Below are 17,271 nucleotides of genomic sequence, written 5' to 3'. Positions count from 1 at the left end.
CAATTGTAACAAATGTTATCACACTAAGGCAAGATGTTCGTGATGGGAGGGGGGAACTGAGTGTGTGTGTGTGTGTGTGTGTGGGGGGGGTGATGGGAACGCTGTATGTTACCTGCTCCATTTTTAGTAAACCTAAAACTTCTAAAATATAAAGTATATTAAATTTTTTTTAAGTAACAAAAAATTTTAAAAGAAATGTTTCATCCACCCTGAAAACATTAGGATCTAAAAACCTGAGAAGCATTTCTTTTGCACACCCTGTACAATGTCAGGTTCCCACCGAGCCTTCCAAAGGCAACAAGCATGGGGCGGGAGCTGGCACACCCCCAGGGCAAAGCACCACGGAGGTGGAGGGGCCAGTCACGTGGGCTGTGGGGTGGCGGGGGAGTCTACCCGCTCAGAGGACAAAAGAGAGCCAGGGTCAAACAGCACTCCTGCCTGCCTCACCCTTTTGGATCACAAGGGAACTTGAAGTAAAAAACTTGTTGATGCCTTTTACTATCCTGAATGAAAAAACATTGTTAGTAGTTTCCTAGAGCTGCCACATCAAATTACCATACACTGGGCGGCCACCAAAAACAACAGGAATGGATTCTCTTAAGGTTCTGGAGGCCAGAAGTCTAAAATCAAGGTGTCAGCAGGGTGGAATTCTTCCTCCCGGCCTCTTCCAGCTTCTGCTGGCTCCTGGCACCCCTGGGCTTGTGGCCTCATCCCTCCAGCCTCTGCCTCTCTTCATACTGCCTTCTCCTCTGTGTGTCATCTATCTTCCTCTCATAAGAGCACTCACTACCCAGAATGATCTCACCTTGAGATCCTTAACTTGGTCACATCTGCAAAGACCCTTTCTCCAAATGAGGTCATGTTCACAGGCTCTAGGTGGACGTATCTTTTGGGGAAGCACCCTTCAACCCACACACCACCTACACATAAAATATTTTAAAAATTGATATAATGCCCTAGCAGAAATGGGAGAGGCATGAAATAAAAGACAGTGATGATAAAGTACGTGCACTAGGAGATGTGATAAGGGTCTCGTGCCAACTACTTAAGTGAAAGGACCGTGCGATATTGCTGGGAAAGCAGTTCCCCAGGTGCCTCAAACAAGAAAGGAAAGCTTGAGCCGGCGAGTGGCTCAGTTGGTTAAGAGCTCACTCAAGAGTTTGAGCTGAGCAACAGCGGTTCGAGTCCCGGCCCGAGCTGAGCGGCCGCTGAGCTGCCAACAGGTAGCAGGATGGCTCAGCTAAAAAAAAAAAAAAAACGAAAGCTGTCCCCCGACCTAGCTGCATTCCTGGAAAATTCGAGGTGTGCCAAACCACATGGACCCTTCCACGCCTCCCTGTAAAGGAGCTGGGCCCTATTTAGGCCACATAAGCACCCTCTTCATAGCACGAGGGCTGGCACTTCACCTGAAAGCTGACGTGTCAGAGCTCTGCACACTGAGGCTCCCCCCACCTGGCCACACTCTGATTTGCTGTCAGTACAAGGCCCAGTGGGCACTGGCCTCCACATGCCAGGTCAGGGCCTGGCACCCCCAGGTCACACCCAGAATGAACAAAGGGGATGCAATGCAGGGTGGTCCCTGCCCTCGGCTGGTACTTTGGGACAAAGCTGTGAAGGGTGAACATGCCCAGGTGGCCTGGGGGTGGGGTCTGTGATGGCAGAAGTGATAGTCAGGAAGTGAGCCCCAACAGCTCTTCAAAGACTCAGGGGTTTCTAGTGTGTTTAAAAAAACAATTCCAGGGCCAGCCAAGTGGCTCAGTTGGTTAAGAGCACGAGCTCTGAGCAACACGGTCACCGGTTTGATTCCCACATGGGCCAATGAGCTACACCCAAGCTGAGCTGCTGCCAACCTGCCAACAGGTGGCTGGATGGCTTGATGGTTAGAGCGTGCACTTTTAGCAACAAAGGTTTCCAGTTCAACTCCTGCATAGGATGGTGGGCTACGCCCACCCACAACTAAGATTGAACACAGCACCTTGAGCTGAGTGGCCGGGAGCTGCTGACGGGAGGCCAGATGGCGGCTAGACTTGGAGCTGAGCTAGCTGTGCCCTCCACAACTAAAACTGAAGGACAACTTGGCTGTTCCCCTTCCCCAATTCCCCAATAAAAAAAAAATCCCAGATGCAGCCACCTGGGATCTCCCAGTGTCTGTCCCAACCAACTGGTGGCACATGGTGACAGTGGTCTGCCTTCTGTGGCCATGCTCACAGATCTTCCCCAAGCCTTGGCAGAGGACAAAACACCCATGTTTACAGGCAACAGCATGTCACTATTGCAATCCTGGCTTCTTCGGGGGGCAGGGGACAGAGGACAGTGAGGAGTTAGTCAAGTGTCCCTGAACCCAGAAAACAGTTTGAAATTTGATCCAATAAAAAATTCACAACACGTTCCCTGCTCTGGCCTTGCTTGGCAGCCTGGCACAGGTGACAGCATCACTGGAAAGCCCTAACCACTCAGCCTGTCGTTCCACTAACAGGCCCCAAGGGCCATCTCTTGCCAGGGCCTCAGGTGTGCAATGCTCAGAGTAGACACCCATGTGCCACCTGCTGCAACCACAAGCCCTCCCAAGCCAGCACCCACTGACCACAATGCTCCCTCTCCCGCAGTGTGCACAGGACAGCAATGAGCCCTGCCCTGCCCTGCCCGTCAGGCCATTTCCTACACCAAGACCTCAGGGGACCACTATGTGAAGCGGACCTTAGAGTGTACAGAGGAAGAGGTGTGAGGTCAGATCCCCTATCAGCTCACCCATGCAAACCACTTGCCTCAAAAGTAACGAAGTCCTCGAACTCATCGGGGCAGGCCTGCGGCTCCTCGTCCTGGGCAGGCACAACGTCACACAGCTGGCCACTGGAGTCTGCGGGAGAGAAGAGCAGGCTCAGCAGGTCACCCAGACCATTCCGAAAGGTCCAGGGGGAAACGTCGCGAGTGGTCAATGAGGCCTGGACTGGCTGTGAGAAACCCAGGAGGGAGAAAACAGCGTGGGTGGGATTGGAAAGCGGGTCCCCCACTGAAATAGCCCTTTGTGCCAGGGTTCTGAGGCAGCAGCATGGAGGCTGAATGGCAACTATTTCTTAAAAGAGCTGGACGGCACTGTAAGAGAGAAACAGCATGGTATCAGCTCTGTAATACTGCTCATGGGCTTTAAAAAGCATCGGGCGCCAGGCTTAATTTTTAAAAAAATTGTACGTGTTTGGGGAGGTGTAGTTATGAAGAAATAGTACCAAATTAACAACACCTGGTTCTTGGTGCTGGGCTCATAGGCAGTTTTAATTTTCTTCTTTTTTTTGCTTAACTTTATCTTCTACAGTAAATGTTTTATTTTATAATAAGAAAAAGGTTTAGAGGAAAAGCAATCTTTTCATGACGGACAGACTGTTATTCTGACATCAGCAACAGAGACCTGACTTCTCAAACATGACTGATTCCCACAAAGAAAAGGTACTGGCTTCCAGGGTCTCCCAGCTGTGGTCAAATATAACACCTTACGAAGAACATGAGGGGATAGAAGAGGCTTATGTTTCCTGAGGTTGCCTCACTACTGTGATACTGTCATATCCTAAGGAATATTGATTTGGTCTTCATCCCAGTCCTGGCACAGAGCTCCTAAAACCCTGGGAATTTCCTGGGTGATGGGATGAGAGGAGCATCTGTTATTATTCAACCCTTTCAACTGTACCTGGATTTAAACCAATGAGGTGACTCTTGGAGGATGGGGCCCGGTTGCCAGGGGAACCAACCTTGTGATGAGATGGTTAGAAGTTTTCACCTCCACACATCCTTGGAAGGGGATAGGCTGGAGACTGAGCTAATCATCAATAATTTAATCAATCATGTCTGTACAATGGAACCTCCATAAAAACCCTAAATGAGGAGGTTTGGAGAACTTCTGGGTTAGTTAACACATCAGCATGTCAGGAAGGTGGAGCATCCCAAACCCCACAGGGACAGAGGCCCCTGTGTTGTGGACCCGTCACCTGGCTGGTCATTGAACCTTTACAATAAACCGGTGATAGGACTACAGTGCTTCCCTGGGTTCTATGAGCCATTATAGCAAATGATCAAACCTGGGTGGGGGGAGGGGGGAGATCGTGTCAGACAGAAGTGTGAGTAACCTGGACACCTGAGTGGGGCCATGCTAACTCTGAGCAATTGGTGCTAGAATGAATTAAACTGTAGGACACCCAGGTGGTATCTGCGTTGAACTGGAGAATTGCTTGGTGAGGAAAACCCATACATTAGGTGTCAAGGTATGAACAGAAAACAGATCACGGAAGTACTTACTCATTTAAAATGTATCAGTTACTTAAATCACTTACTCGATATATTTCACATAATCTAACATAACATCAGTCACTTAGTTAAAACATGGAGGAGAGACTTCTGAGGGCCAAATGGAAGGTCAGGCCTCCCTAGACGCTCCTGGGAAAAGTGCTTTGAAGCGGTCATCGCTGGCCTGCTTGGCCAGAGGCCCTCCTTTGGCATCTGAACCACATGGGGAAATGCTGTCCTCCGCCGCCATGCTCCCCGCCTGGTTCTGAAGGGTCAGTGGTTTGAAGTCACTACAACAGCCAATGTAACCAGGGAAGTGAGGACGGGCGTTGAAGGACCCTCACCACAGAGCAGGACACATGGCTGCTCTGTTCAGTTTCTAAAGGCTCTTTCCATTTAAACAGAATAATAATGCTTTCCCTCAACAACTGTGCAGATTCAAGCATTTAGACATTCGCTAATGACGAGACACCTTTCCAATTCAATACTGCTCAGCAGAAGTGACTAGGGTCCTTATTCCAAAATCCCTGACGTGGCTTTTGTTTTCAAAATCACAGAGACCTTTGTTGCTGTTGTTTTGTATTGTTTTCCCTGGGAGTGTGGCTATGTATCTGAGTGGCTTAGGCTCTGGCAGGAGTGCAGGGGCCTTCAAGCCCAGCAAGCTGAACCCGATGTGGGGCACGTTGGCCTTCGGATGGGCACTCACTGCCCCCCACTGGCCAACAGCCCTGGGGTCCCCTACAATGGAGGTTTGGGTCTTTGGTGCAGGTGAACCACAGCAGAACTACCTGTGCTCCTCCTGATGGGGGAAGAGAACTGCTGTGGACGGGAGGTTTGGATTTCCGGGACAGGGAGTGGAGGCGGACCATGACCCTCGTGAGTTTGACACTGCACACACGTTTTATAAAAGGTGAGATGTCTTTGGCCTATGATCTCCCTCTCAGATGTTAACAGTCTTGCTTGCTCTTCCAAAAATTGAAACACAGAACTTCAAACTCTCAAAACTTCACCCATCATTTCAGACACGTGGGGATGTGCTCAGACTCCAGGGATGGGGATGTGATGGAGTCTTGCACACCGTGAAGCGATATGAACATGGCTGGCGTTTTTACATTCTTGATAGGAACTAAATATGATTCTTCTATCAGTTTTCTCTATAAAAACTAAAATGCTTTTCGATTAAATGGACACTTTTGATGTGCATTTATCTTACTCTTCCGAGCCTGGGGGAGCAGGAGGGGGGGAGTAATGAGCCAGAGAATGGCCTATTTGTAACAATTCCCTCTCTATCTCATTCTATTCCTAAAATAAGGCCTGTGGTTATGACAGTAACAATCTCCTTGCGCTTCCCCTGCAAACTGGGTCAATGTATTGTGTCACTGGCTATGCTGCTCCTAGATGTAGAACAGAAGTCTGACAGGCGAGACAGGCCCAAGGCACAGGGGAGGGCAGACCCCTGAGTGAACTTGAGCTGAAATGCAATTCAGGTAAATGGTGCTTTCCATTCTTCCAAATGCTATAAAATAACAATTTCAGAAGTATCTTTGACTTGCTTTTACTCTTAATTTTATTTTCACTCTCCTTTCCTAGCAAAAGTTCAAATGAAGTCAAATTACAAAAAAAAGAAAAAAACTGCAAGTTACAAAAAAAAAAAGCAAAGTCAAGCCTGCAGCCCTGAGGGGGCCCAACAGTACCTCCAACTCACAGGATGGGGTATCCCCACCAGCACTGCCTCCCCAAAGCCCACCCCAGCTGCAGTCAGCTGGAGGCCCAGCCACTCACGCCCACTCTGAGGTGGTCTTGCTCTGCTGGCGCTGAGCCAAGGGGTCAGCCCACTCACCAGCCCCTTGGTAAGCCTGGGCTGGAGGTCAAACCATGAGGCCTCCTGACAAGGTCGAGCCCTCCCACAGTGCCCACAGCAGAGCCTCACCCCCACCTTCTGATCCTGGTTGCTCAAACCAGCCACACTGGCCTCCTTGTGGCTCCCAAACACACAAAGCGTGCTCTCCTCAGGCCCCCCACCTAGACCCTGCTGTCCCTTCCCAGACTTTCTTGGGAAGGCCTCCACTGACCTCCTCCTGAGCTCCTGTCACCTTTTGTAGCTGTTCTGCCTTATTGTTTGTGGGCTGTCCTCCACTAGAAAGCCAGCTCCCAAGGGCAAGGGACTCTGTGCCTCCCAGAGCCTGCAACAGGCTCAACAGTGGCCAACCCCGTGGTCCATGGAGGTCTCAGCTGTGCCCTCCCTTGGCTGGTGCCCCTCCATCCAGCCTGATTCAAGCTCTCAGCACTAAAGCCTCCCCTCAGCCCACCCACCCAGGGACCCGGCCCCATTGTTGTCGGGACCACCCCCTTCACCAACCCTGTCTGTGGCCCCCATCCTCTGCCCCCTCAACTACAACACCTCAGCAGCAGACTGTCCCCCAGGGTCCAGGGCCCACCAGCTCACTTCAGGAGCAGAGGTATGTTCCACGCACGCTAAACAGTGCAGGGCTGGAGTGGGGAGGCAACACCTGCAATGCACCCCATGATGTGGCATCATGTTCAGACCAAGCCCTACCCTCTGGGGATGCTTCTATTCCAGAATGTTCTCGCCATTGAAAAAACAGCACCATTTCCTGGAGCATCTATGCTAACTCCAGGACTGGCCAGGAGGTTTTATGTTTAATCAAATCAAAGTGGAAACATTACTAAATAGAATGTAAAAACAAAGAGATTCAAACAACCCCAGTGGGGCTCAGTGGTATGTGTGGGCCAGCGGAGACAGGACAAATTTCCCAAGGCGAACTGACTTGGAGGCTCAAGTACAGAGTCCTCCGGATTGCTCCCCAAAACAGGAGGAAGTGCAGCTGTAGTGCTGAACAAACAGGATGCAGAAGGCCAGGTGCCTGGGGGATGGGAAGGAACCAGGTGTACAGGCCAGGTGAGCCCGGAGAGGTCCAAATTGGAGAACAGGCTGGAGCGAGCTCTGGTTGGAGATAGAAGAGCCCTGGCCAGCTCCTCTCAGGCAGAGGCAGGGAGTCCCAAATCCCTCCCAGGGCCTCGCCTTAGGCTCCTCTCTGCCAAGCCCTGGGAAGGACAGAGGATGCCCCAGCTGTGGTGGGAACAGCCCAGGCAAAGGTGAGGAAGAGGGAGGCAGGTGGGCAGAGACCCTGTCTCAGCACTTGGGGGCAGACGGTAACCATTAAGAAAAGGTCAGGACTCAGGGAGACAGCCCATTCTCAGATGGCCATTTTCTCTCACCAGACTGATAGACATCGCCACACTCCTTAAGTCACTGAACTTCAAGACACATGCAACCCACGAGACAGCCACGTGGGCCGGCAGCAGCAACCTCTCCTGCCTAACAGACGGAATCAGCTCCAATGCCCAGAGCATTTTATTACAGCGAACCGGGCTGCGCTGCCTGAGTCACCGTTTTCTGTGGGCACATGCTGATTCCCAGGGCACAATCCAGAAACTCCTACAGAAGAGCGTGCTCCAGTTTGCACTAACCATGGCCCACAGAGCAGCCGCCAGCCTGAACCCAGGCTTAGAGGGGGCCTCAGGGCAACACAGACGGCCTAGGCAACATCTCTCTCTGGCCTCTGCCTGGTGCTCCTTTCTGCCCACTCCCCCCAGCCCAGCTGCAACCGCTGCTCCTAGCCTTGAGACTTAAGAGGAATCTGGGCTCCTAAACCACCCAAACCTGAACAAGCCCGATCTAGACCCCCCGCTGGCAGGTGCAGAGATCACCAGGGTCATGTCCAAGACCAGAGCTCCAACCAATCCCTTTAGATTTAATCCCTGGGACACACGGATGCCGTCGACCCACAGATAAGGTAATAAGCTCGGCCCCAGCTACCACACTGTTTCCTCCCTCCTTGCGTGTTCTGTATGCACCAGCACCCTGGCTACCAGCTCACCAGGGGGTCCCTGAGCTGGTAACACACAGGGCTCCATCCACAGAACGCTACCCAGTGTTTCAGGAAACCCAGCGTCTATGTGACACCGTGGAGCAATAATTTTGGGGAGGTGACAGACAAGACAGATGACTCTACCAACAATTGCTGGTAGGACCTCAGCTTCAAGGGCACCCCGCAACCAGGCCACCACAATGACCACGGGCCCTGCCGAGTCTGTTTATGCCCCGCTTTCTCTGCAGAAGTGCAGGAAGGAGGAGAAAAGCCTGTGACTGGTGACTTTTCACCACCATCACCCCTACCTGCACCACCTGGCTGAAGATGGGGAATGAGAAGGAAAGATTTACTCAGAGCTTCAGGGTTTCATTTGAAGAGGGCAGTGTATGAGCAACTGGTGAGACAGTAAACTAGTACAACCATTTGGAAGGACGTCTGACAGTTCTGTAAGGAACTAAGCTCATATGCACATGACCAGCCACCGCACTGCCAGGTAAAGGCCCCGAGGACATGAAAACATGTGTCTACACAGACGTGGACACAGATGTCAATAGAAGCTTTCTTCATAATAGCCCCAAACTGGAACTATCCTAGTCCCAAACAAGTGTCCACCCCTGGGGAGTGGGCAAGCCTGTGTTACAGGAATTCGAGGGAGCGCTACCCCACAAAAGAAAAGCAGCCTCATGATACTTGAAACAACACGGGTGAGCTTCAGAAACATCACATGCAAGGAGAAGCCAGACGCAAGAGCAAGTACTGACGATTTTATTTATATGAAGTCCACGAGAGGCAAAGCTAATCTATGGCGACAAGAAAGGAGGTATCGAAAGGAGGGAGGGTATGTCTGGAAGGACGTGAGGAAACTGTCTGCAGAGATGCTAATACACTTGATAGGGATTTGTATTACCAGGCCTAAGAATTTATCAAAATTCACAGAATGGCACACGTAATATTTGTGCATTCCACTGTAGGTAAATTTTTACTCAAAAAAAGACTGCAAAACAAATGATTGATACACGTGCTGAAGTGTTTCGGGTGAAGTGTATGGAAGTCTGCTGACTTGAAAGGCATCCTACTAGAAAAAAGAGAATGGAGTGTTAGACAGACAGGAGGATGGATGGCTAACACAGATACAGAAAAATGTTGCCTGTAGCACACAGGTGAAAGGAACACTGTCACTGTTCACTGTGTGAGTCTCTCAATATTTCTGTATGTTTGAAAGTCGTCATTAAAAACACTTTGGGGAAAGTGGCAGTAGCCTTCTAACATTATGGATAAGGAGCTGAGTCAGTCAGTTCTGGAAGACAGGCTGTGTGAGGAGCAAAGAACAAGAAAGGAGAGAATGCATTCTAAAAACCTGGGGCGGGCCGGCTGAGTGGCTCAGTTGGTTAAGAGCTCGCTCAAGAGTTTGAGCTCTGAGCAACAGTGGTTCGAGTCAGCCCGAGCTGAGCAGCCGCTGAGCTGCCAACAGGTGGCGGGATGGCTCAGCTAAAAAAAAAAAAAAAAGATAAAAACCTGGGGCACTGTAGGGGCTTCAAAGAGAAGGGAAGATGTTAAGTTCAACAGAAGGAGCCTGAGGAGTTGGGTCCTTGGGAAGGGTGGCTGAAGGAGAGGGGAGGCCAGTGCTGGGGCTGAGGAAGGAGCGGGGATGACTGACCTCCATTTCTGATCGCCTCGATCCCTCGGTAGAAGTCTTCAAAACTGATCACGCCGAGCCCACTGGGATCCAAGTATTTCGTTAAGTCCTTCACCTGCAATTGCCAAGTGAGAATATGTTACCCAAGCCTTTTCAAAACTGGAGGGTGGTGTATCATGCACTTGACCTTTCACCACATTCAAAGCAGCAGCCCACTTGCAAGGCGTGGTGCTGAAAGTTAAGAGCCACTGGTTCCTCGGATCCGAAGGCCAGCAACAGCTCCAGCCAGAGAAACGGGCGGTATCCTGGGAAGCAGGTGCCCACAGCTCGTAGGACCACGAGTGACGGAATAAGATCCTGCTCTCAAAAGCCAACAGCCCTGCTTCTTGAGTAGAAAGATAGTCAGTGTTGATGTTTTAGATATTATTCTAGACAGTATCTAGACTATTCCACACAGCACAGACCCACCCATCCATTCTGACTGCTGTGCAGATTCCTTAGTGAAAATACCTTCAGCAAGTAGACGGTGGATATCAAAAATAAAAAAAAGTAAGCAGGAAGGGCCGGCCAAGTGGCTCAGTTGGTTAAGAGCTCGCTCAAGAGTTTGAGCTCTGAGCAACAGAGGTTCAATTCCTGGCCCAAGCTGAGCAGCCGCTGAGCTGCCAACTGGTGGCAGAATGGCTCAGCTTAAAAAAAAAAAAAAAAAAAAGTAAGGATAATTCACACGTGAATGTTACAGAGAATGAAACTCTTCTGAAAAAAGATACTTATATTTCTAAGTATAAACTGAATTTCATCAAAATTTAAATCTTTGGTACTTCAAAAGGCACCATTAGTAAAACTAAAAGACAAAACACAGACTGGGGGAAAAAATATTTGTAAATCATATATCTGGTAAAGGACTTCTATCTAGGATGTATAAAGAAATCTCACCATTCACCAAGACAAAAAACCCACAATTTTTTTAAATGGGCAAAAAATTTAAACAGTTATTTCATCAAACAAGATATACAAATGGCTGACAAGCACATGAAAAGATGCTCAAGATCATGAGTCCTTAGGAAAATGCAAATTAAAACCACAACGAGATTTAGAGTGTGGTGCTGATAACACCAAGGTTGCCAGTTGGATTCCCACATGGGTCACTGTGAGGTGCGGCCCTCCTTAAAACAAAACAAACAAACAAAAAACCACCACCAGATAGATATCACTCACTAGAGCAGCTATAATCAAAATTACAGCTGATAACAAGGGTTGGCGAGGATGTGGAAAACCTGGAATCTCATATATTGCTAGGAGGAATGTAAAATGGTCTGGCCAATTTGGAAATCATTTGGCAGTTCCCTGAAAAGTTAAACATAAGCTTACCATATATTAATAATACAGCAACTCCACTCTTGTTTTTTCTTTTTTCTTTTTTTTTTTAAAGATTTTATTGGGGAATTGGGGGAAGGGAACAGCGTTGGGGAATCGGGGAAGAGGAACAGACAAGTTGCTGTCCTTTTGTTCTTCAGTCTAGTTGTGGAATGTCACTTTGCAGCTGCCCACTCGAATGCTCCTGCGCACTGATCCTTTGAAGTCACAAGGAAGTGTCTTGGAATGCTGAGACCCGAGGGAATGATCTCGGTAAAACTTCCTTATCCGGTGGTCTCTGGATGGTCATATGTATGTGTGAAAGCACAACTTGTGCTTGATCACAATGAGTTTCGGTGAAGCAGCTGCCAGTCTAATCGAATCAATTAACTGGGTATAGATATTCAAATTGACTTCTTTGTGACAGTTGTAAATAAAAGTTATTCGCCTGCCAGTATCAGGGCTCACTCTCAGTCTGCAGAGACTAGACCCCTGGCCCGCAGAAACTCTACTTATGACTCTTGTGATTTCTTAACCCTTCGCCACCCCTCCCCAGCCCTTGTCACGCGTGACATGATAGTGGAGGACGTCGCTTCACTGGCCCATGTTGATATTATCATTGCGCTCTTCCTGGGTGAGGCAGTCACTCGCTGGCCATTAGACAGCCATTCACGGTGGCTCACGGCAGCTCACGAAAGCGCAAGCCAGCTGCCAGCCAGCCCCACTGCAGCCTACGCTGTCGCCAGCGACTCACAGCAGCCCAGCTCCAGGACGAGCTGTTGTTCACCATCTTAGCTGTAGAGGGCGCATCGTCACTGGCCCTCATATGTGGGATCCAAACCGGGGCCCTGCTGCTCAGAGCTGGTGTCCCAAGCCAACTCCTAACCAACACGCCACTCGGCTGGCCCAAGCAACTGCACTCTTACGTATTGACCCAAGAGGAAGGAAAACATGTCCAAACAAAGGTGTGATGCAAATAGTCATAACAAGCAGCATTCTTCATAACAGCAAAAGAGCAAAAGCAACTCAAATATCCATCAACTGAAAAAAGGATAAGCAAAATGTGGTCCATCGATACAATAGCCTATATCATTCAGCCACAAAAACGAATGAAATACTGATACATGCTACAGCATGAATGAACCTCAAAAACATTCTGCTAAATATAAAAGACTATAAATTATATTCTTTCATTTATAGGAAATGTTCATAAAACAAAAATCTACAGAGATAGAAAGATCAGTGGTTGCCTGGCAAGTATGGGGTGGGAGCAGACTGACTGCAAACAGCACGAGGGATCTTTTTGGAGTGGGGAAATATTTTAAAATTAGGCTGTGGTGATGACTGCATAACTCTACAAATTTACTAAAATTCATTGATTTATACACTTACAGTTGGTGAATTTTATGGCATATAAATTAAACTTCAATAAAGCTCTTAAAAATAAATGAATAAAGAGATAAAAAGGATTCCAGAGGAAGTGATAAATTTGGAAGTAAGGCAAAGACACATTAGGATGGATAACAAGTCCCTAGGAAGAAAAGTCAAAGCAAGGGTACAGAACAAATATCAAAACTACATTTAAAAGAACTTCCCTTAAAAAAAATTACATTATTGAAAGAACACATCGGGTACCTAAGAATATCAACTCCTAACCCCAAAAGACCTACTCCAAGACTTAATCTGGTGAATTTCTTGGATTTTAAAGGAAAAGAAAAAAAATTCTTTGAGTAGCTATGCAAAAATTAAGTCTTCATAAAAGAAAATTAGACTATCATTAATCTTTTCAGCAGCAACACCAAGTAATAAGGAATACTCTAATTCCATCATTCTAAGTGTTGTTCAGGGCTGGGGTTCTCCACATGATTGAAAAAGGAGAAAATGATATAAAACTGAAGATAGTTGGCAAACACCCTATAATCCTGAATTTGAATTTTTAAGTATCACTATGAGGTATCACTCACGATATATGAATAATAAAACAAAAATCTTCTAATTCTGTCCAATTAACCGTGGGCACCCGTAGCACCTAGGTTGTGGTATTTCAATTCCATTTTCCATTAAAAGGAATCAGGACCCTTGGAGAAATGCCAGGAATTGTGTAAGCTGAGCCTGGAATAGCTTGTGATACCTGGAAGCAAAGAAGCTATCAAAGACTTTACTAGGTCACATCAAAGAACTCGGGAGCCAATCTGAAGAGGCTTTCACAGCCAAAAATGAAACAAGATGAGCACTGATGAGAATGATAAATACATCAAACACGTTTCAACCCAGGAAGGCAAAAATTATGGTAAAAAAGTAACTAGTCATTATTGGAGGACACTAGTGAACCAAGTTATTATTATGAAAACTAATAAATAAAGGGAAAGAACCAAGCAGTTAGCCTGTCTTTCCCATACAAACTGTAACTCACGGCAAGCAATGGTGAGGGGGAGGGTCTCTTTAAGGAGCGATCCAGCCAATAAATGAAGAAGGAATGATGGGATTAGAACGTCACCATCCTGCAGTCCTTGATGATGTAATGGACATAAACAATGTCCATTACAATGACCCTCAGTGCCTCCTAAGGGCACAGAAAGACAGACAACCAGACCCCAACTGCCTCCTGATGGAAGTGTGTGACACCACCTAAATCGAACTGGAATCCAACTACCAATTTACAGAAAAAGCAATGATCAAAGCAACATGTTTCGACAATATCGCAGGGATGTAATCAGCAAAATCTTGAAAGAGAGAGATAAGTGACCTATTTTAAAGGGAAAAAAAAAAAGATGGAAAGGAAACCTTCATTAAGAGACCTAGGAGACATGTCAACCTACTGCCATGTAAAGACTTTTTTGGATTCTAATTCAAATAAATTATTTTTTTAATCACATTTATAAGATTATTAGAAATTTGAATACTAAGCCTGGACACTGAAAACTGACTGAATATTTTATATTAAGGAATTGTTAATTTTTGTAGGTGTGATAATGATATTTTAGTAATTTTTTAAAAGCACATTGCTTTTTTGATATACTAAAATATTTAGAGATATTTCAAAAATCTGGGGCTAAGGCACATATATGATTACTGAATGGCCGTGACTGAGAGTTGCTGGGGCTGGGAGTGGGGCACTAGAAAAGCATTACACTATTATTCTCTCTAATTCTGTGTAGGCTTGAATTTTTCCATAATGAAAATGGGGGGGGGGGGAGGAGAAGGGAGAAAAAGAGCAAAGATCAAGCAAGAAAGAGAGGAAAGATAGTGGGAAGGGAGAAGGGGAAAAAAGGATGTGTTTAGCCAGGAAGAGCTGACTTTTGACCACAAAAAGAGGTAAAGTCCATCCAGGAAACCCCAAAAGGTAGGAGGGTTTTGGCATAAGGATATTTAGGGATGGGGTGTAGACAGGGTGCTTCAAAGGTGGAGAATTAGAGCTAAGACTATGATGGACATATGAGCCCTGGCTGAGGCCAAACCCATTAATCCATGCCATTCACAAATATCCCTCAGGGCCTCCTCGGTGCTGGGCAGGATGGCAGATGCTGCCAAGTCCAGCTCTCTCACCATCATTTGTTGACAATGAGCAACAGAAGAGCCAGACTGGAACGGGACCAGCTCAAGCTGACTGATCCTAACAGTCCAGGGTTCTCAAGTCAAAGACGGTATATCTCCCTCTGCCTCCTCCACAACAGGGAGAAGGTGGCAGCCTCCGTCCCTCCACCCCAGGGCCCTGGGTGTTTGAGACACTGGGCTTGGAGTCCACTCGTCAGCTGACTTCTTGAAATAACTGAATGCCTCGCTCCTTATCTCACAAAAGCCTTCATTTCTGAAGCACATGGTGTCTCCTGAGAACCTTGCTGGGTACCCACAGTTATCTAACCTGGAAGCCATGATGGCCAGTCTGTCCTTAAGATTCCTAAGAATTTTAACAGCGAAGCTACTAATTGAATACAAAGTACCAAGTCATTCACTCTGAAACATTAACCCAATGCTTTTTAAACAAATAATTAACTGGGAATAGGCCCTTTAATATGTTACCACGTAAGAATGAGCAATGATGAATCAAAGTATATATATTTTAAAGTCCACTTGAACTATATTTTCTTTGGAAAATAAATCAACTTCCATGTAGTCAATGATGTGGGGATGGTTCCAATTATGCAAGCCCAGAGTTCTCCACTCACAAGGTTTCAGGAAAACAAAAACAAAAACAATTAAGACTGAAAAATAAGAACCTGCCTTTTCTTGGAAACTCAGCAGAGCCAGCAAACCAAGCCAAGAGACGAACAACAGGGCAGTGAAAGCAAGGAGCCCCTTCTCCAGTAAATGACACAGCAAGTTACAAAAACATTATAGGAGAAAAACCCACTGCGACCAGGTACAAACGGATGGATGAAGCTGGCTCCTGGGAGATCATTCTAATATGAGAAAGTTACTAACAAATTATATTGTTTCAGCTATGATGTGGAAACATAATCTGCAAGAGAAGAGAGGGGAACGGAGCTGTCTAACCACAGTTAACTCCAACTACAGAAACAGGGCTGCAGAAATTGTGCTGAAAGCACAGCATTGCATCGGGAGACATTCACCCCGTTTCTGCCCCTTGTGACAACCACTACTACTATCAAGCACCTCAACCTACCTAACATGTACAGAACACTCCAGACAACAGAAGTAGAATGCACATTCCTTTCAAACAACAGTTACCAAGACAGACTATATTCGGGACCATAAAACAAGTTTCAATAGATTTAAAAGGATTCACATCAATATCCATAGTCACTAGGGGACTGCAAATTAAAACGATAAGGTACACATCTATTTGCATAGCTATTATACAATTAAAAGGACAGGCCATACTGCATACACCATGTGTTTGGGAGGGCATGGAGAAACTGGAATTCTCATACACTGCTGTTGGGAACGTAAAATTACACAACCACTTTGGAAAATTGTTTGGAAATTCCTTAAAGAGTTAACCATGTACCTAAGATAAGACCCAGTCATTTCATTCCTAGGTAAGAAAGGAATGAACACATGTGTCCATGCAAAGACTCGGACATGAAGGATCATAGAAACTTTATTTGTAATGGCCAAAAAAATGGACACAACCCAAATGTCCATCAACAAAAGGATGCATAAACAAACTGTGGTATGGGGGTGAGGGGGGAGTAGCCATGTTGATGAGAAACCCAGGGGCTCCCTTAGCTATTCATAAACTTGACACCAGACGTGCGGGGTGGGCAGGAGCAGGTAGAGAGAAAAGAAACCCTCAACAGCCTGATTATGGATCGTTCCTGAACGTCTGTATTGAGAGTGGCAGCCGGCCTACCTCACGGCACCGGCCCTTGTCTCTAAGAGCATCTGTAAAGCACCTAAATGAACATACACGGGGTTTTCCCTGCTCTTTCTGAGAAGTCTCCTTAGCTGTCCTGAGTGAGCTGCAGTGGCCTGTGCACACCCAAGGCACCCACCTGAAGGAAACCACAAGGCCCGCGGCCATGTGGAGCTCTCAGGTGCAGACAGCTCCACCTAGCTTTGCTCCGGGAGGTGGGTGTCCTGGCCAGCACCAACACTCAAGATGCCATTTCCAACTTTCCTTACTTAGATGTTAGGGAGGAGCAAAAAGAAGTCGTTTTGATAAGTCTAGAAGAGACTAAATATCACATAATTTTAAAAGTTTATAAACAGTAGACAGGAAGGATATATGAGGACATACAATAAAGTTTGTGAACTCATTCTAGAAAAGAAGTCATTGGGGGGGCCAGCCGAGTGGCGAGTTGGTTAGGAGCTGGCCTGGGGCGCCAGCTCTGAGCAACAAGGCCCCGGTTCGGATCCCACATGAGGGCCAGTGACACTGCCCTCTAGAGCTAAGATGCTGAACAACAGCTCGACCTGGAGCTGGGCTGCCGTGAGTCGCCAGTGACGGTGTAGGCTGCAGCCCCTGCTGCAGTGGGCTGCGATAAGCTACCGTGTGTGGCCGGCAGCCGGTGTGAGCTGCCAAGAGCCGCCCTGAGCGGCCATTTAGAGGCCGGCAACCGATCTGCCTCACCCAGGAAGAGTGCAATGATAATACCAACATGGGCCAGTGAAGCAACGTCCTCCACAACTAGACTGAAGAACAAAAGGACA

The 17,271-nt window shown here is 47.3% G+C and overlaps 1 protein-coding gene across 4 annotated transcripts in view; it reads right to left on the bottom strand.

The window, feature by feature from the left end:
• RAB11FIP3 (RAB11 family interacting protein 3) overlaps positions 1-17,271 on the bottom strand; it is a 115,580-nt gene that overhangs the window by 28,216 nt on the left and 70,093 nt on the right. For all 4 annotated transcript variants that reach the window (XM_019648738.1, XM_019648740.1, XM_019648739.1 and 1 more), the window contains exons 2-3: positions 9,826-9,919; positions 2,766-2,857 (exon numbers count right to left, since the gene is read on the bottom strand). In XM_019648738.1, the coding sequence (XP_019504283.1) occupies positions 2,766-2,857; positions 9,826-9,919 (186 nt within the window). The remainder of the gene's footprint in view (positions 1-2,765; positions 2,858-9,825; positions 9,920-17,271) is intronic.

This window comes from Hipposideros armiger, unplaced genomic scaffold (genome assembly GCF_001890085.2).
Source record: "Hipposideros armiger isolate ML-2016 unplaced genomic scaffold, ASM189008v1 scaffold_126, whole genome shotgun sequence".
Lineage (NCBI taxonomy): Eukaryota > Metazoa > Chordata > Mammalia > Chiroptera > Hipposideridae > Hipposideros > Hipposideros armiger.
This window is presented reverse-complemented; position numbering and strand designations above follow the sequence as displayed.